A 27,928-nucleotide genomic window follows, 5' to 3' on the forward strand; every position below is an offset into this window, starting at 1 on the left:
GGGAAAGTTGGAACCTCTCCCTGCCACTGTGCATGACTTGGGCTCTGTGCTTCTCTTCTCTAGCCTTCAGAGACAGCTGGGCAGTTCAGACTGGACACTCTAGTCTGCTCCATCAACATACTAGAAAATTGAGGCCCAGGGAAGTGGCGTACCCAGAGTTACTCCCTCACTTAGGGACAGAGCAAGATCTAGAATGTGTTAACTGAGAAAATACCGTGGAACGTTCCTAGTTTAATACTCTGCTATCCTTAATCATCTGTGGGTGCGAGGCATTTGGGGGATCCAGATGTAAGGGAGAGCCATTGTCCTCTTAAGGCCCACACCCTCGTAGCCACCCTCCCTCGGGGGACACGAGAATTTTGGAGGCGGTGTTTGGAGGCTGAGCTACCAGGCATCAGCAGGGCAGGAAGGAGTCCAGTGTTACCTGCCCTGGAGTGTGGGGGCTGTTGGTTCTGCTGGGAAATCCAGTGGGGAGGGGACATGTATACCGGGTGTGGGTTGGCACCTCTAAAAAGCCACCTAGCAGCAATTTCTTCACTTTTGGGGCACACTGCCTAATTCTTTCTCAATTAGCCACTGGATGGCTGCGCAGGGCATTTGGCTCAGCTCGTACTGGCTTCGTTACAAAGCAATCCTGCCGCTAAGTGCCCACTGTACCTTTCGTCTGGGAAAGTGCTTGGCTCGGTCACACAGAGCCCAGGCTCTGCACCCACTGGACAGATGGGACAGGCGAGGCCAAGAGACAGGAAAAGATTTCCCGGCTTTACACTGTGGAGGCAGAATAGCCTCATTGACGAAGTCTACAGCTCGGAGCGTCAGCCAGCCTGGGGAGCCTTGCCAGTCCTGCCAGCTGTGTGACCTTGGTCAAGGCATTTGCCTTCATGAGTCTTCATTTTCCGATCTGCAATATAATACCACTAATCACACTGATCCTCTGGGGTTGACCTGTGGGTTACATGAGATGATGTGTGTAAGTCTCATACAGAGCCTGGGAAACTGTGTTAGGAACCTGCCCCACACTCCGTTCTCATCCCCATCCCCTCTTCTGAGGGCCTCAGTCTGAACGACACCCCTTCTCTCCCCACCCCTGAGGGATAAGTTCTTCTTCCAACTTTTGATCTCCAATTAAAAAGGGGGAAAGTGTGTTCTTTATCCTCTATCCCTCCCCTGCCCCAGCATTTGCCGGGGAGCCTGCAGGGGCACCCAGATGTGGAAAGGAGGAGGAGTGGCCGGGAGAATAAAAGGAGAGAGAAAGATAGTCAAACCTTTTAATTGTTGCATAATTAGCACAGTTTGCAGCCTCAGTTATTACTTTGGAGCTTTTCATGTGAGCGTCTTACTGGAAGGGTATTTCTCCCTCGGGCCCTGTAAATCTCTGCCACTTAGACCTCTCTCATCTCCGCAGCGGAGGGGAGATCAACCCCCCTCCTCCCCCCACCCCAGCCCAAGCTGTGGTTTGGCTCTGTCTGCTGGCTTCTCTCAGGAGGGAGAGCAGCCCCCGGTCATGCCACCTGGGGAGGAGGGACCAGGTACAGGCACTTCTCCTCATACTTTCATCATCGTCCCGGACCTTGTCAAGAAACCCCAGCCGGAGGCAGACAGGAAAAACTCTGCCCTGCACCCGCCACCTCCTTTCTGCTCCCGCGGTGAGGGTGTCCCACTGCTGCTGGGAAATTCAGAATCAGAGATGAGCCAGCTCTCTGAACCCTTGAAGTGCTGTTTCTTCGCCTTTCCAGATCAGACCAAATCTGGAGATTTGGGATGAGTTGCCCATGTTTCTACAGTTTGTTTGTAAAAGCGGTGGTAAGCCACTGGCATCCAAACCCCTTGCCCCCTAATACGCTGCCCCACTTAGCGCTAACTCCTGTGAGGGCAGCTTTATTACAGGACTTCCCAGGTTGACAAGTAAGAGAAAGCGTGACCAGCAAGAATTCTGAGAAGGTTCTCCCCTGGCGTCCCAGGGACGTGAAACCAGGCCTTCATGCCCTTAGGTCTGTGCCTACAAATTCGTGCTCAGAGGCCACAGGGTGCTATTCAGGTGCTATCAGATCATGATCCTTGAATCCCCAGTTATACCTACCAATAAAATAAAAGGCGGTGGGGGCGGGGGGGGGAAAGCCTTGCAAATGCAATTACAACCAAAGGGGACTGCCCCCACTTCCTAGATCTGGGAAATTGATGTCTGCGTCTTAGCTAGAATTCAAAGAAGTGAGGCCTAGAATGGATCTGGGGACAACAGTGCCTCACCTCCCTCGTGCCTGGACTATGATATCTGGGCCCTGTTATCACCTCATAAAACACATCAGAGCTATTGGAGTTCATGTACTGGCTGGACCTTTCCCCGTTGGAGGGGGGCCCGGGATCACAGTGGAACAGAAACCTACTGGCTCTAGCTCCCTCTATAAAGCAGGACCAGCATTCAACTGAGGTCTGGGAGGAGAGGAGGGCAAAGCAGGAATTTATAGAATTCTGTCTTATAATACAAAATTGTGCATTCCATGTAAAACCTCCTTTGGTGCCAGATGCCCCAGAGATGTGCTTCTGCAGAATATTTTTACCTCAATAGCTGCTGTGGCCGCAAAGTGCGCCCCTGTCTCCATGTCATTGAAACCAGCCACACCAACAGATTTTGCTCTTAGTCCTGAGAGTATCCGACCACCTCTCAGTCCTGGGCCCGATGATCTGCCCTCAGCTGGAATGGAAAACCAGGCAGGTTTTCACTGGCGGCTCTTCCAGAGCTCAGGAGGATCCTAGAGTAGAAAAAGGACTGGGCTTGAGTCAGCACACTGGCATTCAGATGCTGGCTCCTCCAGCAGCATGTGACGTGCCCAAGTCACCTGACCTCTCGAGAGCCTCAGTTTCCACAGCTAGAAAATGGGGGTGATGTTCTACAATTCACACAATGATATTTACAAGGCCTGGAGTACTCTAAGTGCTCAATTTGTGTTGGCTTTCTCTTTCTGTCCTCCCATTTGATGCTGGATAGACAGCAATGGGCCTTTCCCCCCCGCCCAAGTTACTTCAATAACTTTTCTTCTTTCCTTCCCTCTTTTCCTTCCTTCCTTCCTTCCTTCCTTCCTTCCTTCCTTCCTTCCTTCCTTCATCTCATTCTCTCTCCTCCTCTTCTCCTCCCCTTCTTTTGACAGTGTGTCTTAAGGTGGCAGGCAGAGTGTTGCCCAGAGGTGTCATTCCATAGCCATCCGTGGTGTGACTCATCTCCTCTATAGGGTGGCTAGGAAGTCCCGGGGAATCAGGGCATGGCTACTATATTAGTTTCCTGTGGCTGCCATAACAAATTACCACAAATTTTGTGGCTTAAGAAAACCTCAGAAATGGATTCTCCCACAGTTCTGGGAGAGGCCAGAAGTCCAAAATCAAGGTATTGGCAGCGCTGATTCCTTCTGGAAGTTTGAGGCAGCATCTTTTCCCTGCCTCTCTTACCTTTGGTGGCTGCTGGCTACCCTTGGCATTCCCTGGCTTGTAGATGCGTCACTCCGATCTCTGCCTCGGTCTTCACGTGGTCTTCTCCATGTCTTCCAAGGACACTTGTCATTGGATTTAGGCCCATCCTGTTAATGCAGGATGATCTCACCTCAAGATCCTTAGCTTAATGACATCTGCAAAGGACCTTTTTCCAAATAAGGTCATATTCACAGGTTCCAGGGGTTAGGATGTGGACAGATTTTTGAGGGGGCTACAATTCAACCCACTATCGCTACCCACTAGCAGGTTCCCTGGCAAAGTGCTCTTGGGCAAGCAAATGGGTGGAGCAGAGGTTCACATGAATCTTGTCGATTTTCTTGCTAATCTTAAGGCAAGTGCTGATCATCCCACTGATAAGTTCCCACAGTTAAGACACTCAAAGATATTGTTTTGCAGGCTGTTGGGTCTCATATCTCACTTCTCCTCACCCCCAACCTCCCCCACAACCACTTGTTGAGGAAGACGAGGCAGAAATTGTGTATCCTTGTGTTACACATGAGGAAATTGAGGCAGAGAGTGGTTGACTTGCTCAAGGTCATCCAATTCATTAAGAACCAGGACGAGAACCCGAGTTTCTCTGCCTTTGGCCTGGCTTCAGTCCGTCAGACCACACTGCCTCTCCAGGCTAACCCTGTAAGAATTGAGGAACTCTTTCCTCGCCAGTTCTTAATCATCTTACATTTGTGGGTTTATTAGCTGCAAATTTGTGGGGTTTTGTGGCTTATAGAGGAATTTATTGTTCCATATAAAACTTTTTTTCTGGCTTTCCACACAGAACCACTAATGACTTCTCACAGGCAGAAAATCGAGCTGCCCAATAAGTTTGTCTTGTGTTCTAATACCATGGCAAGTTATTAATAGTTCTTCCCGGTACAACATTCCCTTTCCCATCGCCCTGGTGCTTGGGGTAGCCAAGGTCACCATTCTTGTCACTGCTACCCTTTCCTCCTCTGCTGGCAATGGGGCCAAAGCTTCCGCTCTGAACTTCCGCTGCTCTCACAGGCACCCTGGCCAGCCCATCTGCAGTGGAGGGTGATGGGAGATTAAGGGAGTGGGGTGGGGAGATGGGCACTGATGGAGACCCGGGGAAACCACTTGGCAGCTGGTTCTCTGGTAGACACCATGGAGAGGAAACGAAGATGTTCAGGTCTGGCCCTTAATATCTGTGGGAAGGAAGAGCTGCTAAGAATCAATAATTACCACTCTCTTTTTCTGTTTCGTTCAATTTTCTCATTTCATAAATATCTATTGAGTTTCTAGTATGTGCCGGGCCACCATTATGAACACGAGGAAAACATTTATGAACAAGAAAAATGCAGCCCCTGCTATCACGGAGACTGAAGGGTTCTAGACCAGGAGTCCTGAGTTCTTTTTTTTTTTTTTAAGCTTATTTATTTATTTTAAAATTTTTTTTTCAATGTTTATTTATTTTTGGGACAGAGAGAGACAGAGCATGAACGGGGGAGGGGCAGAGTGAGATGGAGACACAGAATCGGAAACAGGCTCCAGGCTCCGAGCCATCAGCCCGGAGCCTGACGCGGGGCTCGAACTCACGGACCGTGAGATCGTGACCTGGCTGAAGTCGGACGCTTAACCGACTGCGCCACCCAGGCGCCCCTAAGCTTATTTATTTATTTTGAGAGAGAGAGCACGCACACATGCACAAATGCGTGAGCAGGGGAGGGGCAGAGAGAGAGGGAGAGAGAGAGAATCCCAAGCAGGCTCCACACTGTCAGTGCAGAGCCCCACATGCAGCACGAGATCATGACCTGAGCCAAAATCAAGAGTCAGATGCTCAACCAACTGAGCCACCCAGGCGCCCCTAGATGGACTCCTTTAAAATACAAATTAGGTCATGTTACTCTTCTAGTCAAAACCCTCCAGTGGCTCCCCATCATACTCTTGGAAAGAAACCAAAGTTCTATAAAGTTCTGGAAAGAAGCCTACAAGTTCTGCAAGGTGTCGGGTGATGTGACACCTTGCTACCTCTCTGGCCTCACCCCTCCTTCAATCTACTCCAGGCACAGTGGCTTCCTTGGATACACTAGATAGATATGCTCCTGCATCAGGACTTTGTACTGACTGTTTCCTTTGTCTGGAATGTTCTTTCTACAATTATCTACCTTCTCCGAGACTTTGCCCAAATGTCACCTTTTTAGCGAGGTCCTCCCTGATCACCATTTTGCAAGCACTTCTTATCATTTGCCATCTCCTTTTCCTACTTAATTTTCTCTATAGCACTCACCAATCTGATATTTATGTTATTATTTATTTATTCAGGTTGTTTTGTTATCTTTCTCCCACCTTTCCATGAGTTTTTTAATGTTTATTTATTTTTGAGGGGGGAGGAGAACAAGCAGGGGAGGGGCAGAGAGAGAGAGGGAGACAGAGGGTCCAAAGCAGGCTCTGTGCCGACAGCAGAGAGCCCAAAGTGAGGCTTGGTAACTGCAAGATCATGACCTGAGCCAAAGTCAGATACTTAATTGACTGACCCACCCAGGCACCCTCTTCATGGGTTTTTGTAGCATTTGACACAGTGCCTGGCATGGCGAAAGTGCTCAATAAATATTTGTTGAACAAATGAATGGATATATAGCCCCTGGCAAGTCTCTGCTCCTCTTTGAGCTTTAGTTTCTCCATCTGAACCATGAGAGCATTGGACTATCCAATCTCTAAGATTCATCCCAGCTCCGGACATCCATACTAAGTGCTGTGCAGAGTCTACAGACCAGACCTCTTCTAGTAAAGATGGAGAAACTGAAGCCCTGGACATGGGCTGGACCCACAGGGATGGTCCCTCATCCTTGCCTTGGGGCAAGGTCCCTGACCCGGATGAAGCTCAGGATCCTGACATTCGACCAGTGAGTTGAAGTCACTAGGACAAAACCTCAAGCTACATTCTGCCCAGACCAGGGCAACCTCAAAGACCTCAGGTCCCCTGCATTAATGGGTCCATGGCATCCAGGTGAAGGAGGTGCTGCCCAAGGGTCTGCCCACATCTAGATGATGGGATCCTATTATACCATTTCTAAGTGTGTCTAAGGCTTTTCTGGGGGAGGGTGGTGAGAATATGAAATGTTTATGCACCTTGTCTACACCTTCAAAGAATGTGGGAGAAGACTTAGGTGGAATGTGATGATTGTCTTTGAAAGATCACACATATTTTATGGTCTTCTAGCTGACAGGATGAGGGCCAAGAGAGGAAGTAAGGGTGGTGCTCTAGCTTGGGATGAGGAAGGCTTACTTAATCTGCAGAATAGCCCGACCGTGGCCCCCTTAACGCCCAGCATAGTTGGTGAGCCCTGCCATTTGCATGGTCCGGGCAGAAACTGGATCCTTGTTCCCCTGGAATCTCAGAGATGAGTCCCGTGCGGGGGCAGATGGGACTGTTGCCTTTTACCTCCCTTCCGGTTCTGGGCTTCTCTGATCCCAGGTGCTTTATTCGGGCAGGGCAACAAGTAACCTCAGTGTCAGAGATCGGCAACTTTCATTAAAATTGGCGCTGTTATTGCTTCGGATATTTTCTGAATTTACTTTCTGGTGGAGAAGCGAGCGTAGGTGGAGGGAGGGTAGGAGGAAGGCGTGTCTGTATCTCTCAATAGAAACCGATGACAATTTTACTAATTGCTGCATTTATTAATGGGTGGCCTTTTATGTAGGTTGTTTAGAAAGTAAAACAATGCTATTAGTCATAAAGTCTTTGTTGGTTCCTGGCTCGCCAGGTTATCTGCCCCAAGCATGTGAAGTCAGATGGAGATAAAGGCTCAGTCTGCAATACAGGAAGAGCAATTAAGTCATGTATTCATTGCCTGCCCGCTTTTGTTACGGGCCCTTTGGGAGAGAAAAATGGTTCAGAGTTTACAATCAGAAACGTCTGTGTTTTGTGTTTCACGCTGGGGAGCTAGGCTCACCCACATTCCTCCATGTGCCCTTATCTGTGATCTGGCAATAAACATAAATATTAGCCTTGAGAATAAAAGTGTAAGCGGAAGCCCAATTAATTATGTTAATCTTCCTTTATTGTTGTGAAAAGTAGATAGACCAACTTGTGTGTCTGCTGTTGCAGTGTCGGATGAATGGAAGTGCCTGTTCTGGTGTCTAGTGTCTAGTAAAAGAAAGAGGGGGAAAGAATTGGCATTTTTTGAGTGTCCAGACCAGGGTCTGGGCCGGATGAACAGAGTAGCCTTATGTAATGGGCATCCCTGATGTACAGGTGAGGAAACGACTGAGCAAAGTTAACTGGCTAGTTCGAGGTGATCCTGTTGGTGCACAGAGGACAAAGCTGTTTCACTCTAAAACATATAACACACAAATAGACATCTAGCCTAACAACCAATTGGTTTTGACATGCTTGTTAGCACCCAAAGAGACTCCCACAGGAGTTTCTTCCCTTGGGAGGAAGCCTGGTGCGCCACCCCTCCGCCCCCCCGCAACCCACCCCGTTTATCCTTCTTCCCACTCTCCCTAAAACTTTTTTCTCAGCCCTGCTACTTGGAGCCTAGCCAGGCTGCAACTCTGGGTGGTACACAGAAAAGATGTTAAAGCAAGAGCCAACAGGCCTCGGCTCTGGGACTTGCAGTGATTTACCTCTTGTCTCTGAGCCTCAGTTTCCTTATCAATAAAAAGAAAGGGCCGGACAAGATGACTGTTAAATCCTGCCAGCTCTGTGCTCTGAGTCCATCGTGAGGCTCCCCAGAGATCTCAGGAGTTGGCCATTCCTGCACAGCCAGATGGAATGGAGAACATTGGGGATGTGGGTCCTTGAGCAGCTTGGGGCTTGGGTCACCTGCTTAGCTACTTTTACCGATTGTGTGGGTCTACCATCAGTTTTGATTGGATTTGGCTGGAAGCAGCTGAGCAGATGAAGGGGCATATCAGCCATGGACAGCTGCAGCCTCTGGACTGAATTCCGGCTGGAGCTGGGAATGGTTTTTCTTTAACCTCAGCCCTCCCCTGCCTGCTCCCAGCTCCTGGGAGCAGCATACAGAATAATTCTCTTCCTGGGCTTCTGGCTGATTCTGGGCTATTAACGATAATAAACTATAAAGCCATGGATGAGCTTTTCCAGGGAGGTTTAGGGCATCATAAAGCACCTTGCAATGGAGGAATTGGATCAGATCAGCTTGTGGCCTGACGCGGGTCTTTCCTGCGATTGCCGAGAGGCTGTATGTTGGCTTCTGATCCCAAGGGGCTGAGACACTGCCCCAATGTGGCCAGCCACAAAGGCCAAAGCAACTCCCATCTCCAGGCCTTGACAGTGGCTCAAATGATCATTCTTGACAATGACCATACGCATATATGGCCCTGTGCCTGGGCTTCGGGAGACTCAAAAGGGAGCTCATGTGCTTCCTGATAGTGGCAAGCTTCCTGTCTCATGGGGAAGGCACTTTGTACACAGATAACCCCGTTCTGGACTCAAACTGCCTGGGCTTCAGTCCCAGCTCTTTCATTCATGGTCAAGTGATTGCCTCTCTGTGTGCCTCAGTTTCTCATCTGCAACATGGAGATAATAATAAGTATTTACCTCAAAGGATTGGCATGGGAATGAAATGAATTAATATATATAAATCACCCAGAATCGTGACTATTACCTAGTAATTACTCTGATTATTATCGTTATCACCACCACCACTACCACCACTATTATTATTCTAATATTAAGCATGTTTCTGGAGAAAACATCAGAAAAGCACTGAGAGAGTGAGTGATTCATTCTGACTGCAGGGATGGGGCTGGGTACATGAAGGAAGGTATATTTGAGCCTGGACTTCAAGGGGAGCTAGGATTTCGACATCTAAGACTGGGGTTAAGGGCATCCCAGGCTGAAAGCGTGAAGGGCACAAGGAAACACACGAGGCTGTGAAAACACATGGGGGCTGAGATGGTAGACGGAGCTGAAGATGTATAGCATCAGAGCCCATTGAGGACTTTGAACTTTGTTCTGTAAGTAATGAGGGAGCCTTTTCAGATTTCTCAGCAGGAGAGTGACACAGTCTGTTTGGCATTTCAAAAAGATCTTCCTGGCAGATGTGTAGTAGCGAAGAGTGTGGACTCCGGACTCTCACTGCCAGGGTTCAAATCTTGGTTGTGATGGTGAATTAGTTAAGGTAGCCAAATTGTGTAACAAATAGGTCGAAACACGTATAATGGCTCAAACACAATAGAAGTTCATTTCTGGATCGTGTAATAGTCCAAAGAGGGTGTTTCTTCTTGGCAAATGGCCCTCCTCCATATGGTGACTCAGGGACCTGGCTTCTTAGGATCTTGCTATCCCTATCTCCTCACTGTCTTTGGCACCTAACTAGTGAAAGAGTAGAGAGACCGTGGAGGAGACAGGCTGGCTAGTTAAAAATCCTGCACTAAATGTAGGACATACCACTTCTGCCCACCTTCCATGGGAAAGCACACTTGTTGCAAAGGAGGCTGGGGATACACTCTAGCCACATTCCTGGCTATTCCTCCCATTACCATAGGATAGCGCTGTCCAACAGAACTTTCTACAATGATGGAAATGTTCTAAATCTGTGCTTCCAATATGGTAGCCACTTGCCACATGGTATATTGAGCGCTTGAAGTGTCACTAGTGAAACTGAGAGCCGAGCTTTTATTTTACTAACTTGTAACTAATTTACATTTAAACAGCTATGCATGGCAAGTGGCTGAAGGTGTTGGGCTTTGCTGTTGTAGAGAAAGGAGAGGGTGGATTTCGGTGGATAGTGATGTCTAGCATGACTGTTTAATAATTGGGCAGGTTATTGGACATCTCTGTGCCTCACTTTCCTCAACAGTAAAATGGGTATAATAGTGGTAACTACTTCTTAGGCTGTCGTGAGGATTAAGAGATCATTCAGGCATAGCATTTAGTGCCCAGCGCATAATCCGTGCTCAACCAAGGTTATCTTATGGATGACTTAGAGGCAGGGACTCCAGTTAGGAGAGTATACAACAGTCGAGGGAGACACTCTTCCAATCTCACCTCCAAATATTGCCCTTTGCTCAACCAAACTGTGCCACTTATTCTCCAAACTCCACAGCACATACTTCCTTTAAACCATTCTCTCTCTGATTGACTAACCTATCCTTTCCTTCTCTCTACCTATTGAAATCTTGCCCCACCGTCAAGATCTGGTTCAAATGCCACATCTCCATGAAGCCCTGCATGAAGTCTTCTCAACTGTGTGTGATCTCCAAAGGTCCTGATGCTTTGTGTATTCCTCTGCACGCATCATGCCAAGGCCACTCATCTGGTTGTCTTGTGCATTTGTCCAGACAAGACTATCTCTTATGCATCTTTCTACCTTCTGCTTTACCCAGCAGATTTTTCTGTGTATTTTGAGCAGGCAACAAACATCCATGGCACTGAATTGAATCCATAAGGGGAAAAGAGAGTTGTGAAGACATGCTCCCTACATGGTTAGAGCCCGAGATTACATCCAAACAGCACCAAATGAAGCAGGGCTTTGCCAATTATCCAAGTCATTGAATCTGTGTAGATATCCAAATGGGAAAATTCAGGCCGCCCCACCAGCGTGTAGTTTGCAGAATTCCTTTTGACATTTGCACAGTTTTTATTCTCCACATTGCTCTACAAGAAATGGCCTTTGAGTTCACATGCCTTTTACTACATGTCTTTTCCCACTGTCTGTCAGGCCATTTCTGGAAGGATTCCTGATCAGGAACTGCAAAGGAAAGCTAGAACTACTCACTTCGGCTGCCTGGACATGAGTCCAGTGAACTGTGTAAGGGCTCAGTGATAGCAAAATCACAGGTGACCCGTCTTCCCATGGCCTCTGTGGCCCTGGGCAAGCCTAACAGTGAGTGCCCCTCAGGATTATCTTGTACCTTTCTTGACACCAACCTCAAAATCCTAAGGATGTTCCGCCAAATATTGTAGATACTCTTAAGAGTCCATTAATTCATTCTTTAATTTATCTAGACCCATTCATTTATTCATTCAACAAATATTTGTTGAGCTACCGTTCTGTGCCAGTATTTTGGTGTTTAGAATGTGAAACAAAGTTTCTATTTTCAACCTCATTCTAGTGGGTGGGAAGAAATTTAGCAAACAAATATACGTCAGATGTCAGTATAAAGGAAAGCAGGATCTCTCATTATCTATTGCTACATAAAAAACCACCCTAAAATGTAACGGTCTAAGACAATAATGTATGATTTCTCATGAATCTGTGGATCACCTGGGCTCATCCTGAGTGCTTTTCTGCTGGAGACTTTGCCTGGGCTCCCTGACCAGGTTGCAGTCTGCTAGAGGTTCAGCTATGACTAGAGGCTCTAAGATGCCTCATTGACACGTCTGTGAGTGGGACCTAGGTTCGGGCTATTGGCTGGCCCTCTCCACAAGGCCTTCATTACCCAGGAGGCTAGTACGGGCTTCCTTGCATGGTGGTGGGAATGTCCCAAAGGAGGGCAGAGGTTGTGAGGCCTCTTGTGACTTAGGATTAACTCACACCATGTCAGCTCTGCCTTATTCTGTTTTGGTTAATGCCAGTCACAAGCCAGCCTGGTCTCAGGGTTAGGGAGGCAGAAGCCACTTCTTTTTTTTTTTTTCCTTTAATATGCTTTATTTATTTATTTATTTATTTATTTATTTATTTAAAATTTTATCTAAATCTTAGTTTACATATAGTTAGTTAACATATAGTATAGTAATGGTTTCAGGAGTAGAATTTAGTGATTCATCACTTGCATACAACAAGTGTTCATACCAACAAGTGCCCTCCTTAATGCCCATCACCCATTTAACCCATCCCCCCACCCACCTCCCCTCCAGCAACCCTCAGTTTGTTCTCTGTATTTAACTCTCTTGCGGTTTGCCTCCCTCTCTGTTTTTATCTTATTTTTCCTTCCCTTCCCCTATGTTCATTTGTTTTGTTTCTTAAATTCCACATATGAGTGAAGTCATATGATATTTATCTTTCTGTAACTGCCTTATTTCGCTTAGCATAATACATTCTAGTTCCATCCACGTTGTTGCAAATAGCAAGATTTCATTCTTTCTAAATTTTTTTAAATGTTTATTTTTGAGAGAGAGAGAGAGAAAGAGAGAGAGAGAGAGAGAGAGTGGGGGAGGGGCAGAGAGAGAGGGAGACACAGCATATGAAACAAGCTCCAGGCTCTGAGCTGTCAGCACAGAGCCCAATGTGGGGCTCGAACTCACAGACCACGAGATCATGACCTGAGCTGAATCAGAAGCTTAACCAACTGAGCCACCCAGGCACTCCACAATTTCATTCTTTTTGATCACTGAGTAATATTCCATTATATATATCACATTTTCTTTATCCATTTGTTAGTCAATGGACATTTGGGCTCTTTCCATAATTTGGCTGTTGTTTATAGCACTGCTATGAACATTGGGGTGCATGTGCCTCTTCAAATCAGCATTTTTGTATCCTTTGGAAAAGTCCTAGTAGTTCAATTGCTGGGTCGTGTAACTCTATTTTTAATTTTTTGAGGACCCCCCCATACTGTTTTCCAGAGTGACTGTACCAGAGAAGCCACTTCTTTTTTTTTTAATGTGTATTTATTTTTGAGAGAGAGAGAGGGAGAGAAAATGCAAGTGGGGGAGGGGCAGAGAGAGAGAAGGAGGCACAGAATCTGAAGCAGGCTCCAGGCTCTGAGCTGTCAGCACAGAGCCTGACGTGGGTGCTTGAACTCACAAACCGTGAGATCATGACCTGAGTCAAAGTCGGACGATTAACCGACTGAGCCACCCAGGTGCCCCGAGAGGCCACTTCTTAATTGGAGAAGCCACAAAGGACTTGTGGTTGCTTTTTCTCCTCCAGCTTTATTGAGATGTAATTGACATACGGTGCAGGTTTAAGGTTTACAGCCTGTTGATTTGGTACACTTACATATTGCCAATGATAAGACTTGGGACCACTTTCAACCTACCACACAGAGTAAAGGAACAGCAAATGAGGGGCTATGCTGTATTAAATAGAATGGTCAGACAAGGCCTTTCTGATGAGGTGTTATTTGGGCAGAGACCTGAATGAAGTGAGGGAGAAAGCCAGGCAAATATCTGCAGTGTTCCAGGCGATGGAATCGCGAGCTAAATCTCTGAGATCAGGCCAGTGCAATTCTTTGCATTTACGATAACACTGCAACATTAAGGCTTTAAGTGAAGGTGCTCTTACGTTACTTATAGGAAATCCGGTTCTCCTTGGGCAGCACTGGAGAATTCCTGAATGGGCTGAGTCAAGTTAAAAGGAGGTGGGGGGGCACTTGATTTGGAGACATTGAGATGTGAGGGCGACTCCTTTATAAAATCTAAGACCAGAAAGAGTCCAATTACTCGCCCCTGCTGCCTCTATTCTCAAGCCTTGCGAGTAGAGTTTCCAGGCACCTCCTACTGCCACCTGTGGTAGAACTCCAGCAATGTGGAAATTCCCTGGTCCCAACTCCAGTATCTTTGGTTTCCATGAAAGTGCTTTGCACGTAGCCTGCCCTCAGCCTGCTCTCGTCCTTCCCCTCACATAGTCTGTGGGGAGCCTCTCCGTGAGTGAATCAAGGTTGGAGTCATTGGAGGGAAAGGTGTAGGATTCATGAAGGACCGGAGCAGAGCAGAGCAAAGCAGGAGGGTTTATGCTATAATTACCCAAAATCACCAGGGGAGTCGGAGTGTAATCGGGTAATTAGTGTGTGTTGGGGGTGGTGTGGGGGGGGGTGCAATTATCCGGCTCACTGGCTGCCAGACTGTTGTCACTGTTCTTCTGGCCCTTGGGCCGGGTTCCTGGCTCTACCTGTGGACTATTAAGTGTAATGACCCTGTCACGCAGAGGAGCCTGTCATTATGTCTGTGTTAACATGGTATTTACCCACAAAACCTGCCAAGTCACTCTGTGATTAAAGAGCCTCAGCATGGTCCCCTGCCCTGGCATTGGATAGTCCTCTCATGAAAGTTGTCAGGGCAGGTGTGGCTTTAAAAGGCTGAGAGAAGTTGGGCTGGGGTCATCCTGGGGGGCTCAAGAGGGACACTGTACCTGAGCCCTCCCTCCCCGCCATTGCCAAAGCCTGAGATCCCATACTCCAGCCACAGGAATCTGGAAACACCAAGACAACCCCGTGCAAAATCAGGCACATCTCCACATGGGGCTAACCGATCGGCCACTGAGTGAAACAAAAGTCTACTTTGCTTTTTTAAACTATATGTTCACAGTAGTACCTGCAATTCAGCATCCTCACACAGTTTATTCTAGTTTTTTTTTTTTTTAATGTGTCTTGATTTGAGAGAGAGAGAAAGTGAGGTTCCAACTCATGAACCGCGAAATCACGACCTGAGCCGAAACCAAGAGTGAGTGGGACGGACGCTCAACCGACTGAACCACCCAGCTGCCCCGAAACAGAAGTCAACTTTAAAATCTTAAAGGCTGAGGGGCACCTGGCTGGCTCAGTCAGTGGAGCACCACAGGCGACTCGATCTCAGGGCTGTGAGCTTGAGTCCCGTGTTAGGTGTAGAAATTACTTATGAATAAAATCTTTAAATAAATAAATAAAACCTTGAGGGTTGATCATCTTTTCTGAAGTCTCTCCTAGGAGGGGTAGGAAGGGAATCTGGTCACGTAACGTAGAGCAAAACTCCCCCGAAAGTCTTCTGTGGCTCTTCCTCCCTACTTCCCGATCACATTTTACTGTCTTCCCCCAAACACAGGCACTCTCCCCACTCTTTGGCAGGGCTCCCCTGCCTTTGGGCCTTCTTTGTCACAGGCAGTTCCAAATCTTTTCTAATGAGAATCAGGTTTGCTCTCGGTGTTTTACATTTCTCCTCTCTCCCTTCCCCCTGTCCCCCTTGTGGCCTCAAGGGCACAAACACAAAAGACCCCTTCAGAGAGTGGACAAGCAGGGTGTGAGCACCTGTGGGCCAAGAGTGTGCCCCTGGTGCCTAAACAATGCTGCCATGAGCATCCTTATACAAATACCTTTACAGGTGGGTGTGGACTTTTCCCCAGGACAAACTCCTGGCCTTGAGGTGACTAGGTATGAACCTTGTCATTTCAAAAGATGCTGTCAAATTATGTCTAAAAGATAACACACATTTCAATTCCCACTAATCATTTATGAGAATGCATGTCTCCCCACATTCTTTCCAACTTGGGTTGCTACTACTTTTTAAAAATTGCCTCTATTGTTTTCTGACTATACGTGTGATACATGCTCATTGTAAAAAAAGAAAAAAAAAGGGAAACGAACAAAAGCCTAAGAGAAAATAAAGATTAGCTGTCATGCCATCATCCAAAGATAAGAAGCACTGATCCGTTTTTTAATGTTTATTTATTTTTGAGAGAGAAAGAGAGAGAGCGAGTGGGGGAGGGGCAGAGAGAGAGAGAGACACAGAGCCCGAAGCAGGCTCCAGGTTCCAGGCTCCAGGTTCCAAGCTGTCAGCACAGAGCTCCATACGGGGCTCGAACCCACGACCCGTGAGATCATGACGTGAGCCGAACTCGGACACTTAACTGACTGAGCCACCCAGGCGCCCCAACACTGATCTGTTTTATAGACAGCAGAGGCCACAGCTAGCCAAGGTAGTCACCTGAGGGAACCTTCCAGAATCCCTCTTGCTGGTGACAAGGGGCTAAAAATGGCCCCATTCTTTCCTCTGTCCCTCCCCCAGCCATTGACTGTGTCTCCAAAGGCTTGAGGGATTTTCCTCAGCCAGTGGGGACTCTTCCTGAAGGAGTCAGTTGCAGGTATCCACATCCCTGAAGTGTCTCCTCAAAACAGTGCTATTGCCAGGAAGACTTCCAGCCTGAGGATTTGTGGAGTAGGAATGGAATATGAACATTCCAAAAATGTGTTTCCAGGCATTGACAGCTGGATCCGACAGATTGGAAAACGCATCTCTCCGGCCAATCCCAGAGCCAAGTTTCTGTTTTTCAGGGGCCCTGACATGCCCTGTGAAGCCACCCTTCTAATGACTGCTCTTGCTTTCCATCCCAGAGACCTGAATTATAATGAGCTCCAGGAGTTTCCTGTCGCCATCCGGACCCTGGGCAGACTGCAGGAACTGTAAGTCCTTCTGCTGGTTTCTGTGGGTGTCCTCCTCTCCCAAGGGCAGGGGCTGAAGCCAGTTCTGGGCCTCCCTCGCAGCCTCACCTCCCGGGGTCCTTGTAAAAACTGTAGCTGCGTGCCCTCTGCAGCACCCCCGTGCAGGTCTCAGTAGTCGCAGACCTCATTAGTGTGGCACTGAGCATTTCCGAGAGGTGTGTCATCGGCAGAAATGGCTCTGAGCCCTTCCAGCCTAGAGAGACACATGTCACAAGACACCTCCTGGGAGGCTGGGCCTGGCACTGCCCCTGCCTTGGTTGGCGTGTGTCTGGAGATGAATGAGGAGAGGAGCTGGGGGCTGGTCTCTGGGCTCATTCCTCACCACCTGATCTCATGGGGAAGATCAGAAGCCCGATTTTGTTCCCCACAGTCGCTACCTATTAGTATTCTATTTTAGCATTGACTGTGCCCAGCACTAAACACAAACAAAGAGTAAGATAGCCCTGGACTGTTCCCCCAGGATCCTTCAGGTCTGTTGAGGACACAGAGTAAAGCAGGCACCAGGACAGAGCAGCTTAGGGTCGGTCTATGATTCTGGCCCTAATTGTCCAGGGGTAGCTAAAATGACAGGGAATCCAGAGTAATATACGAAGAACCTTGTAGACTAACACATGTGAGATGAACCTTAAGGGGTGGATGGAGTTTCAGTGGCGACGGTGGAGGACGAGGGAAGGCATTTCAGACAGAAGAACCATGGAGGCAGAGACCCAGATTGGAAGTTGAATGGGCAGAGAGATGACCCCAAGGGAGACCAGGCTTACTGGAGGAGAGGCTCTCGGCAAACAGTAGGAGATCTACTGGGGGTAGAGTGGACTAGATTAAGGGAATCTGAGGTTGGTGAACAGAGCCCCACACTTACAGGCAGCCCAGCATCTTTACTCAAACCACCGCCTGAGACCAGCCCAACCCCATGCCACCACCCCCCCCCCCGGCCCCACCCCGTCCGAAGTTGGCAGGTGGGAATTCCAGGTGTGTGTAACAGTTGAGGAACAACCAGACCGGTTGGAGGGAAGGGTCTGAATGAGAAACTATTGTAAGTCCCCCTCCACTGCCATTGGGGTCCCAATGAGTATAGATGTGTGTGTGCACGCGCGCATGTGTGTGCCTCTATCTGTCCCTATCTTTCTACATCTATTGAGAGAAAGCTGCTTGAGGACAAGGCCTCTGTCCTATGAACTTCTAAACATCTCAGGGCTTAGCTCAACACTAGACACAAAGGAGGAGTCCAAAATCGTATAAGAACAAATTAACAAAGGAATGGAAGGTGGAAATAATAAGGAGAAGGGAAGAAGGAGAGAGAGGGGGTGGACGCCCAGAAGGCATGAGGAGACACTAGAAGTCTCCAGACAACAAGAAGTTGGCCTGGGGGTGCTGCTCAGCATGGATTATGTGTTTCCCAGTCCAATTTTTATCTTGAGATGATCACCCTGACTAACCAAATGCATAATTCCCAGCTTCCAGAGCCCTGGACACTAGCGGGTGCCTCCCTCCTCACTTCCACACACAGTCGGCCAGTCACTCAACATCCACTGTATCTCCCTGCTCCTGCTGCTGCTGCCTTTCTAGGTTCCTTAGTCTCCAGGCCTGGAGGCCAAGCCAGCCTCCATTCAGGGAGCAGCTCTCGTCCCTGGGACCCTCAGAAGCTCTGCTTTTCCCATAGGCCCTCAGCTTCCTCCTTGGGGAACCTGTGGAGTTCCTGCCACAAGTGACTGAGGAGAGGAAGCCTCTCCTGGGATCCAAACTCAGCCTCCTGCTCCCAAGTTCTCCCCCCTTACCTCCCCCTTGTTCTCTGAGGCTCCACGCTTCACCCCCTTCACAATTGTCAGAGAAAAGGTTGGGTGTGTTATCAAATGAAGCAGAGACTTCACAGGCAGGAGGTGAACCCGGAATCTGGACTGATGTCTCTTTGGTCCTATGGCCTTTCTGGTCAGCTTTCTGGAAGCTTCATGGAGTTCTGTCTCGCCCTCTCCATACCTTTCTCCAAGTCCTCACTGACTCATGGTATTGCCTTCCAGGGGGTTCCATAACAACAACATCAAGGCCATCCCAGAAAAGGCCTTCATGGGGAACCCTGTGCTGCAGACCATGTGAGTACTCGTTTCTCATGTCTCTTGGTGCTGTGCAGTGTTTGGGGGACGGGCTGGGGCGGCAGAACTCTGGGAGGGGGTGCCTTCCCCTGTGTGCTCTTTCCTGGTGCCAAGGGAGGGGAAAGCAGAGATCTGCCTGGGTCCTAGCTCAAAGGGCCAAATAACTAAATTTGGTGTTTGGGTCTTTTTCTTCCAGACACTTTTATGATAACCCAATCCAGTTTGTGGGAAGGTCGGCGTTCCAGTACCTGCCTAAACTGCACACGCTGTAAGTTGGGCCCTAGAGCCTGCCACCGTCTGGACCTCTCCCATTCCTCACTCCTTCCGCTGCCTCCTGCCTCCCATCTGCAACTCTCTCACCCACAGGGCACAGCACCCACTGCCAGGCCTGGTCTCCTTCGGGGCTGTGGCCTCTGTTGGGCTCACACCTATTCCCAGCTCTGGCTGCACTTAACAGCCTCCCTTCACCTTCCTGTGCTTCTTCCCAGATCCCAAATGAATGAAGAGAGCCCTTCTCCATAGTCCAGGAGTTTAGTCTGGCCTCTTCAGAATCCTGCTCGGGGCAGCTGTTTCCATAAATACTTGCTCAAGAACCAATGCCTGGGATAAGGGTCTGGTTCTCCAGTGACCTGGGATAAGGGTCTGGTTCTCCGGTGACCTGGGAGCATGAATCCCTGGGCTTTTTGTGGTACTATCTTTATTGCTTTGGGCCCAAAGGCATTCCCTTGTTTCCTCTCTCCCATTGTGTTAAACCCCAGCCCAAGTTCCACTTCTGCAAAAAAACTTCCACGGATTACATTCCACCTGTGGCATCATAGTAACATAAGGAACATCTCTAAAGCACATACTCCCCTTTCTTGTATATTATCACATTTCACTGTCACCCTAACCCTGCGAGGTGAGTGGTGTTAGTACAGTTTGTAGATGGATCCTGAGGCTCCCAGGCCCTGGTCAGCCTTGAGCTAGAACCCTTGACTCCAGATCGTAGGCTCATTTCTGGACCCTACTGCCTCCTTGTGGTCCTGTTGAGTGCAGACCTGTGTGGGTCCATGTCCTCCTGGAGATAGAGGATGGTGGTGATGGAAAAAGCCAACAGTCTAAAACAATTTACGAGAACCAATGGAGAGGTTGATAAAGCTTTAGCTGATGACACTTTAGGGGAGACTCTAGCTCAGGCTATAATAAGCAAACCCCAGCAGCCAAGGACTTTTTCAGTAGCACCCAAGCAGTAGCCTTTTAAACAGAAGCAGTTCCCATGCTCCTGTCCTGTGTTCTTTCTTTGTTCATTTGTTTTGTTTTGTTTTGTTTTGTTTTGTTTTGCATGCTGGGGCCCTAGTGCTGGGTTGCCTGCTCTGTCTGGGCTACAGTGGGCTGAGCCAACTTAAGGAAATGGTGGTTTAGACCCTGCTGAGCCAAGGTCCCCCCCTACCAGGGCCTGAGTAGCTGGAGTATTTTGAGGTTGGGCAGTGGTGGGGGAAGGATGATGTTTCCCAAAAGGGTAGAGTCTTGAGGGACAGATCAGTGATGGTAGGGAGCCCAGATTTTCAGGATGCTCCGACTTCACCCTTCAGACTTTGTTGCTTCTGTTTCCAGATCCCTGAATGGTGCCACGGATATCCAGGAGTTCCCAGATCTCAAAGGCACCACCAGCCTGGAGATCCTGTGAGTGGATACACTTACCTTCTACCTCATCTGTGTCCCTCCTTTGCTCCCAGGAGGTCTTCTGTCTGCCTGTCTCCTGGAAGTCTGTCCAAATTCTTTGCTTGCCCCTTATCTGGCCTGCTTCTGCTGCTGGCTCCAGCCTGGCCCAGAGGTCACCTGGCTCAGCCCCAGGTCACTGCTGCTGGCAAGGCGAGGCCAGGAGTGGCAGGTGGTTTGGGGGTGAGGAGGCTGGCCTTCTCTTTACTATGCTTGCATTTTTCAGGCATGACTTCACAGTTCCTAACCCCAAGTCATGAGGGTGCTGAGGACCCTGCCACAGGGGGAGAAGGGTTGTGGAAACACATCTTCTTTGCCTTTCCGAAGCGTGATTCCAACAAGGATCTCTCATATGTCCTATCATTGTAGACTGCCGGGTGGGGGAGGGGTGTCAGAGCGTAGTAGGCCCTCAATACATTTTAAAAGGATGAATGGAACAATCAAGCAAACACCCAGAGTGGGTGTTAGGAAGCCAACTGTCCTGCCCCACGTCACATGGCTCATTCATGGCATGGCTGGGACAGGAACTCTCTTCTGTGCCTCTATTGTCTTCCCCTAGATTTGCTGGCATCTGGAAAATTTTCCATGAGGGAAGTAATAGGTCCCCAAGAATGACCTCGGCCTTGGGTCTTCCTTGGGACACCCTGTCCCCAGCCAAACCTGCCCCCACAGCCCTCTCCGTACCAGCCCCTGGTCCTCCCCTTCTTTCCCATCCCATCCCCCTTCCCCAGGGCACAGGGAGCAGGCTCTGTGCGTGGTTCCCATGGTTCCACTAGGGTTGTTTTGTTTAGTCTTTTCCTATCTACTCTGTGCCCATGGCTATCCCCCTTCTCTAAGGAGAGCAGACCAGATTCTAGTTCCTGTCCTACATAGCCAGTGTTGCTGGAGACCATTATGAGACAATGGGTGGGGACACGATGGGTGGGTGGGGTGGGCTGGGCACGCAGGAACTGTCTGCCAAGCAGAGAGCCCCTGGGCTGTGTCCCTCTCTGTCTGTTGCCCACACCTACCCTCCTCCAGTCCCAGGGGAGCCTGGTGCTCAGATGCCAGGCCTGCTGCCTTCTCTCCCTGCAGCCCCACCCCTGCCCTGTGCCTCCTGCCACTTCTCTTTTGTCAGCTCTGTGCTCCCATGTCAGTATCAGGCCCAGAGCTGGAGACGGGTGGCTGGGGATGGCAGGGCCCCGGGCCTGGTGCCAGCCCTGTCTCTGTTCTCTCTACAGGACCCTGACCCGCGCAGGCATCCGGCTGCTCCCACTGGGGATGTGCCAACAGCTACCCAGGCTCCGAGTCCTGTGAGTGGTTCACGAGCATTCTCCAGTCTTGGCATTGTGCCCTTGTTCCCATGGGCTGGCAAAGGCCCCTCCCGCTCCTGGCCCGCTTGGTTACCTCTCTTCCTGGAGAGTGGGACACATTGGGCTGCTGCTGAGATCCTGCCCGAGAAGCACTGGGCTGTCCTCTCTTGTTCAGGGTAAAAAGACAACGGCCTTTGGAGTCAGACCAGGGTTGGAGGCTTAACTCTGCCACCTACTAGCTGCATGAACTTGGACTCACTCTCTAATGTCTCAGGGCTCCAATTCCTCACCAGCAAAATGTGGATAAATGGGTGAGGGTTGAAAAAAAGTTCATGTACAGCACATAGCGCTGGCCATGGTCGGTGCTCAATAAATGGCATTATTTACCTAGTAGTAAGAAGAAAATTAGCCCCTTGTGCAGCCACGGAGGTATTTAAGTGGCCTATGAAGTCAAGGGGAGTTTTCCTTTCTCCCCTGAATCCAGCTGGAACCTGAGGCTCGTCCGCACGGACCGTAGCCCACAGCCAAAGATGGGGAGACTGACAGATGACACTCTACACGCGAACAGAGCTAGACTGGGTGGAGACATGGGCTCCAGACCCAGCCTTGCCACTGCCTGGCAGTGTGTCCTTGGCAGGCTCTGTCCCCTCTCTGTGCCTCAGTGTCCTCATCTGTTAGATGAAGGGGTTGGGCGCCAGATGACCCCTAAGGGCCCTAGCCTGTCCTCCCTGTGAACTCTGAACGGGGACGATGGGTGATGTTTACACAGATTGGCGTTGGCCAGCTTGCTCAGTAATGCTCGATATGTTCCGTGCGTTCAGTCTCCGAGCCCCTCACCCTCTGCTCCTTTTCTCGTCTCCGTGCCCCTCTCACTTCCTGTGCCCTTTCCCCCAGGACCCTCCCAGGGTCCCTCAGGCCTTCATATAGATGAGGCAGCCCTGTTGGAAAAATGCCACATGATCCCCATCCAGGCCCTGCAGCGAGGAACCAGACTCAGCAGGGGGAAGGGGCGAGAAGTCCAATTGCCTTGAGGTGTGTCAACAGCCAAGTCCCTGCAGGGTCCTCCCAGCCCTCGGCTGCCTGACAGGAAAGCCCGTCCTGGCCAGAGCCTCTTCTCCTGGCCCCCAGTTCACCCTAACCTGGTCCTTCTCTCTTCCCCAGGGAATTGTCTCATAATCAAATCGAGGAGCTGCCCAGCCTGCATAGGTGTCAGAAGCTGGAGGAAATGTGAGTGGGGGCCGGGGGAGGGCAGGGGTGACGGCAGGCAAGCCCAACTCTGGGCAAGTCTGAGGGAAGGGAGTCAGAGAGCACACTCTGAACTTTCTCCCTTCTCTGAGCTTGTTGAACTCGGAGGTTCGGGCTGGGAGCTCAGCAGAGGCCTGGGCGAGGCCCCTAGGGACCACAGAGCTGACACCCAAGCAGAGTCTCAAGGTGGCTCATTGGGGGTCACTAATAACAATGAAAGGCAGTAGTGATTAGGGCCAGTGGAGGGACAGGGTCATATCAGGGCTAGGAGGCTGGACAAGGGAAGGCCTCAGAAGACTGAGAGCATGCTCTCTCATTTTCCAAACCCCCTTAAACACACACACACACACACACACACACACACCCACACACACACACACACACACACACACACAGAGGTGTATGTATGCACCTGCACACTAATACACCGGAGAAGAAACCTAGGATTCAAATTTGACAAGGAGAAAAATCACTTAAAAAATGCTCTAAGCTCTTTCACCCAGCTTCTGGTTTTGTTTTGTTTTGTTCTGTTTTGTCCTGCAGCGTCTGCTTTTTCAAGCTAGCAGGGTCTCTCTTGTCTCCTGTGTCTGTCCCCTGTCTTGAGGCAGGGCAACGCCTTTTGGGACCAAGGCAGAACGGGGTCTGAGGGTCTGTCCTGTTTGTCTATATGCCAGAGGAAAGAGGGTCTGCAGCATTGCTGAGGCCCAGGGTCTATCTCCCATTCAGACAACCAGTCCACTGAGCTCTGCTCCGCAGCTTAGGCCAGTCATCGGGTCATCCCAGGGTGGGGCAGGGCTCCGCTGCTGGGCTAAGGTCTGCAGAACCCAGGGGCGAGGTTGGCTGGGCTGGGAGCCAGCCCCGGTGGGAACCCTGGAAACTGACTCCCTTTTGGGCCACAGGGATGGTTTTGTGGCTTTGTCTCCTGACCCACTTACCCAAGGCAACCGGATCCCCTTGTGCTCCCTTTAATTCTGGTGACTTCCGCGGGCCGGGCCCTTTCTTCGCATGCCAGGAGAAGTGGGGGGCTCTCCCTTCTTCCTCCTAGTGCATGGGGGGTGTGGAACTGAGCCAGCATCCGAGCCTATTGGCTCATCTAGTCTCTTCTTGCTGCCCCAGTGGCCTTCAGCACAACCGCATCTGGGAAATTGGAGCTGACACCTTCAGCCAGCTGAGCTCCCTGAGAGCCCTGTGAGTATCCTGCCGCAGCCAGGGGTGGGATCCTCTCCCAGGCACGCTCCGTACCCATAGCATACATGGCAGTGACATGCCCACAGCTTCCCTGCCCCCAGCACACGCACAAGAAGAGAGGTGCCTCCCGGTACGGATGGCTTCTGAAGCCACTTCTCCAGCTGGTACCCAGGGGGGTGATGAGACTCTGAAGCCAAGCGGCCAAATCCCTCTTCCTGTGGCCACAGCCAGGTTGGGAGCCGGGCGGCAGGTACCTTCCCCACGAGGCTGAGGGTTCTGCTACCGGGGGCAGCTCAGGTGGGGAGTGAGTGAAGAACTCAGGATGGGCAACAGTGAGTCCTCCAAGTGTCATTGGTCCCCCCGTTACACCCTCTCTGCTCACAGGGACCTGAGCTGGAATGCCATCCGGTCCATCCACCCTGAGGCCTTCGTGACGCTGCGTTCTCTAGTCAAGCTGTAAGTGCCCACTGCCCTCTCCTCCCGGATGGTGGAGACCAATCAGGACTATGGGCTGGCCAGCGGGGGCAGGAGGGGCCACCTCAGAGCGGGGACATGCACCACACATCCCGGGGAGGGGGCCTCCAGCCTAATCAATCATTCTGACAGTCCGTTTGACAGACTGTGGGGCCCGATAAACAGAGAGCCTGCCTCCTACAAGCTCTGGAACATCGTCTGCTAATGTTCTGCAACATTTTGGCAGCCTCAGCCCTCCCGGTGCCCCCTTGTCCCGGCCCTTCCCCCAGCCTCTACATGTCCCAGTAAAGAGGATGTACGAGCCTGAAACTCCTTTACAGCCTGGGACGGTGGCAGCAGATGTGGGAGCCGGGGTCTCAACTCAGCAGTCCCCTACATGAGCATTAACTCTAGAGGGCTGCCATTCTGCAGGGTGGCGGAGGACCCCACGATCACAGCGTGCTGGCTGCGTGGTCGCTATGTCAGGGCTGGAGAGGACCTCTGATGGGGCTGCCACACACTGTGGTGCGGGCTGTGTACTGCACAAGGGCTCCCACCCAGTGGGGAGCCAACTGCCTGCTTGCTTGTCCTGAAGTTGTTTCCACCCCAGTGGGACTCTTTTCTGATTAACACCCAGAGTCCTTCTGGGCTAGCTCCAGCCCTGGCCTCAGAGATCATCCAGCCCAACCCCTCACTTCACGTCTCTAGGCCCAGGGGGAGAAGCTTGCTCGAAGCAAAGGCCGGAATGAAAGCCTCCCAGGAGGCTCACAGTGCCCCTCCTGTCTGCCACTCTCTGGGCTCTGGGCCGGAGCCTGGCAAAACTCGCACCTCGGTCTTCCCTCTCCTGTTTGCTCTACTCCGGCCAGATAGGTAGGGTGGATATTTTTATCCCTTTGAAGGATGAGGACATTGGAACACAGGCAGATTTGTGACTCCCCTTGGTTATGCAGGGAGTCGGTGACAGCTCCGGGTTTCCTGCCTCCCAGTCCAGGCTGTTTCCACGACGTACGGTCTGTGGTCCTGGTGTTTGGTTTGGAGCCCTGGCTCCTGTGATGTGTCTCCAGTGGATAGACCACGCATGTCCTCATCCCTGGCTACGGAGCCGGGCCTGCAAAACAGAATGGATGACCGAATCCCTGAATGTAGCCAGAGGCCAGCTCTGCCCACCCCCAGCTCTGGCCTCTTATGTCATCAGAAAAGCAGGGGAATGGGGACAGGCACCTAGTGGGGTGGACAGGGACCCTTGGATGGGACTGGGACCCGGGCATAGGAGCTGTGGTTAAGGGGCTCTCTCACGAATTGGGTTGGCTTGACGTCACCTTGGAGGAGTCCCTGGGATAGAGTTGGCCCCCAATATTTGATGAATGAATGAATGAGTGATGAATGAGTTATGGATGGTGCCTCTAGCCACCCTTGACCATCCTCCTCCCCCAGCTTGTTATGCTTTCGTCTCTCTATGCTGATTTCCTGTCCTTTGCTCCTCTCCTCTTGCTCCCATCCCAGGCACACTGGCCACACCCTCAGCACAGCCCTGCCCCTTCAACAATCCCACTGACTGCCAATAACCCTGACCATCCACTGTCCTAGGGACCTGACAGACAACCAGCTGACCACACTGCCCCTGGCTGGCCTTGGGGGCTTGATGCATCTGAAGCTCAAAGGGAACCTGGCTCTGTCTCAGGCCTTCTCCAAGGACAGTTTCCCAAACCTGAGGTGAGGGCCTCGCTTTCCCCCACACCTAGACAGGTTTGTCCCAGAGCAGCTGGAGAGGCCATGGAGGGAGAGGGAGAAAGCCACAGGGCCTCACCTCAAGAAAAAAACTGATGGCCCAAAGGCTTAGGGTTTGGCCACTACTGAATGGGAAGGGCTTGCTCGTGCCTCCCCCCCCTCCTCATCTCGTTCATAGCGTTTCTTTCTGTCCCAAGTACCAACCCCGGGGGGACCCTGAGATCTCCTGTGAGGACAGAAGTAAGATGATGTGAAGGCCCCTGGACCTCCTCGCTCCTTGCCCCATTCAGTGCACCCAGACTGCCGGTCTTCACCTGGGCGGCATCTGGGCCCCTGCAGTCAGGGCAGAGCCCAGGGCACTGATCACTGGAAAATAAGCCGCCCAGCCCATCCGTCGCGCTAATGACATCCAGGCCTTCTGCTTGCAGCAGCAGCAGCACACAGCCTGTGTGGCCCAAGCCCCATCTGCTGCAAGCTAACGACATGCCTGGAGGCATCTGCCCTCACCCTCAGAGGGCACCAGATTCAGCTCTGATGTACCCAGGGGTAGGGGCGGGGGGGATAGGGCGTGGGTGTTACTGAGGGCAAGGGTAAGAAAGAGTCACGAGGAGAATCCCTGTCTCCTTAAATATAAAAGAAGAGTTGCTGGCTGGGAGGGAGGGGAGCAGAGCACCGGAGTGCTGTGTGGCCTTGGGGAAACTGCTCCCCACTCTGAGCCTGCTGAGGGGACTCCATAAACAGTGGGCAGAAAGTAAATCTTCCCATCTCAATTCCCAACATGAGTGAGGAAGAGATTAGACTATGCTCAGAGCCCTTCAGAGGCAGGATCCAGGCTGTAAGACCCTTACAAAGAAAGCCCAGGGGGCTGACTGCACTGTCAGGGCGCTTTGGGGTTGAAAGGCAGGCACCAAGCGCTGGGTCCCTGGGTTGATGGCCGAAACGTTGCTAAGGCAGCCCATTTTACTCCTGTCTCCCCTGAACCCCCAGGATCCTGGAGGTGCCCTATGCCTACCAGTGCTGTGCCTATGGTGTCTGTGCCAGCTTCTTCAAGGCCTCTGGGCAGTGGGAGGCTGAGGACTTTCACCTTGATGAGGAGGAGCCTCCAAAGAGGCCCCTGGGCCTTCTTGCCGGACATGCTGAGAACCAATGTGAGTGATGGAGGCCCTGGGCAGGGCAGGTGGGTGGCTGTGGAGAGAAAGTTAGGGAGGAGGCTTGGGGGACCCTGGGAGGGGTTCTGGCAGGGGCTGCAGAGGGAAACCCCAAGGGTGACCTGGGAGGTGCCTCTGCTTGCACCTTGTCTCTCTAAGGACATAGCCCAGAAGTGGTTGGGGAGAAAATAACGACGGCGACAATGACGGTAGAAGTGTTTCTATATTTGTCAAGTCCTTTGCGGATCACAAGATGCTTCCCAAACTGTATCTTATATAACACCCCTGCCCTGGTGGCTCACATGTTTCTTCTCCAGGGCTGCCTCCTCGCCACCTGGGCCCTTCAACGTCAGGGCATTCTCAGAGAAGACATCCACTTTCTAATCAACCTGAGCCAGGCAGGATTGAATTAAATTAATTAGATGAAATCTGCTTAAAAAAAAAGAAAAGTCCCCTCGCTATATGTGCTAGAGCCAAAAGGAACAGCATGGGGATTATCACTGTTCAAGTTGTCCTGCCCTTCAGAGGCCACTGGTTGCAA

At 50.7% G+C, this 27,928-nt stretch overlaps 1 protein-coding gene across 1 annotated transcript in view; it reads left to right on the forward strand.

Annotated features, from left to right (window-relative positions):
- LGR6 (leucine rich repeat containing G protein-coupled receptor 6) overlaps window positions 1-27,928 on the forward strand; it is a 119,446-nt gene that overhangs the window by 83,290 nt on the left and 8,228 nt on the right. The window contains exons 7-16 of the mRNA XM_030303205.1: window positions 16,441-16,509; window positions 18,564-18,635; window positions 18,832-18,903; window positions 20,229-20,297; window positions 21,554-21,625; window positions 22,787-22,852; window positions 23,987-24,058; window positions 24,443-24,514; window positions 26,099-26,224; window positions 27,227-27,387. Coding sequence (XP_030159065.1) covers window positions 16,441-16,509; window positions 18,564-18,635; window positions 18,832-18,903; window positions 20,229-20,297; window positions 21,554-21,625; window positions 22,787-22,852; window positions 23,987-24,058; window positions 24,443-24,514; window positions 26,099-26,224; window positions 27,227-27,387 — 851 coding nt within the window. The remainder of the gene's footprint in view (window positions 1-16,440; window positions 16,510-18,563; window positions 18,636-18,831; window positions 18,904-20,228; window positions 20,298-21,553; window positions 21,626-22,786; window positions 22,853-23,986; window positions 24,059-24,442; window positions 24,515-26,098; window positions 26,225-27,226; window positions 27,388-27,928) is intronic.

Source organism: Lynx canadensis, chromosome F1 (genome assembly GCF_007474595.2).
Source record: "Lynx canadensis isolate LIC74 chromosome F1, mLynCan4.pri.v2, whole genome shotgun sequence".
In the NCBI taxonomy this organism is placed as follows: Eukaryota; Metazoa; Chordata; class Mammalia; order Carnivora; family Felidae; genus Lynx; species Lynx canadensis.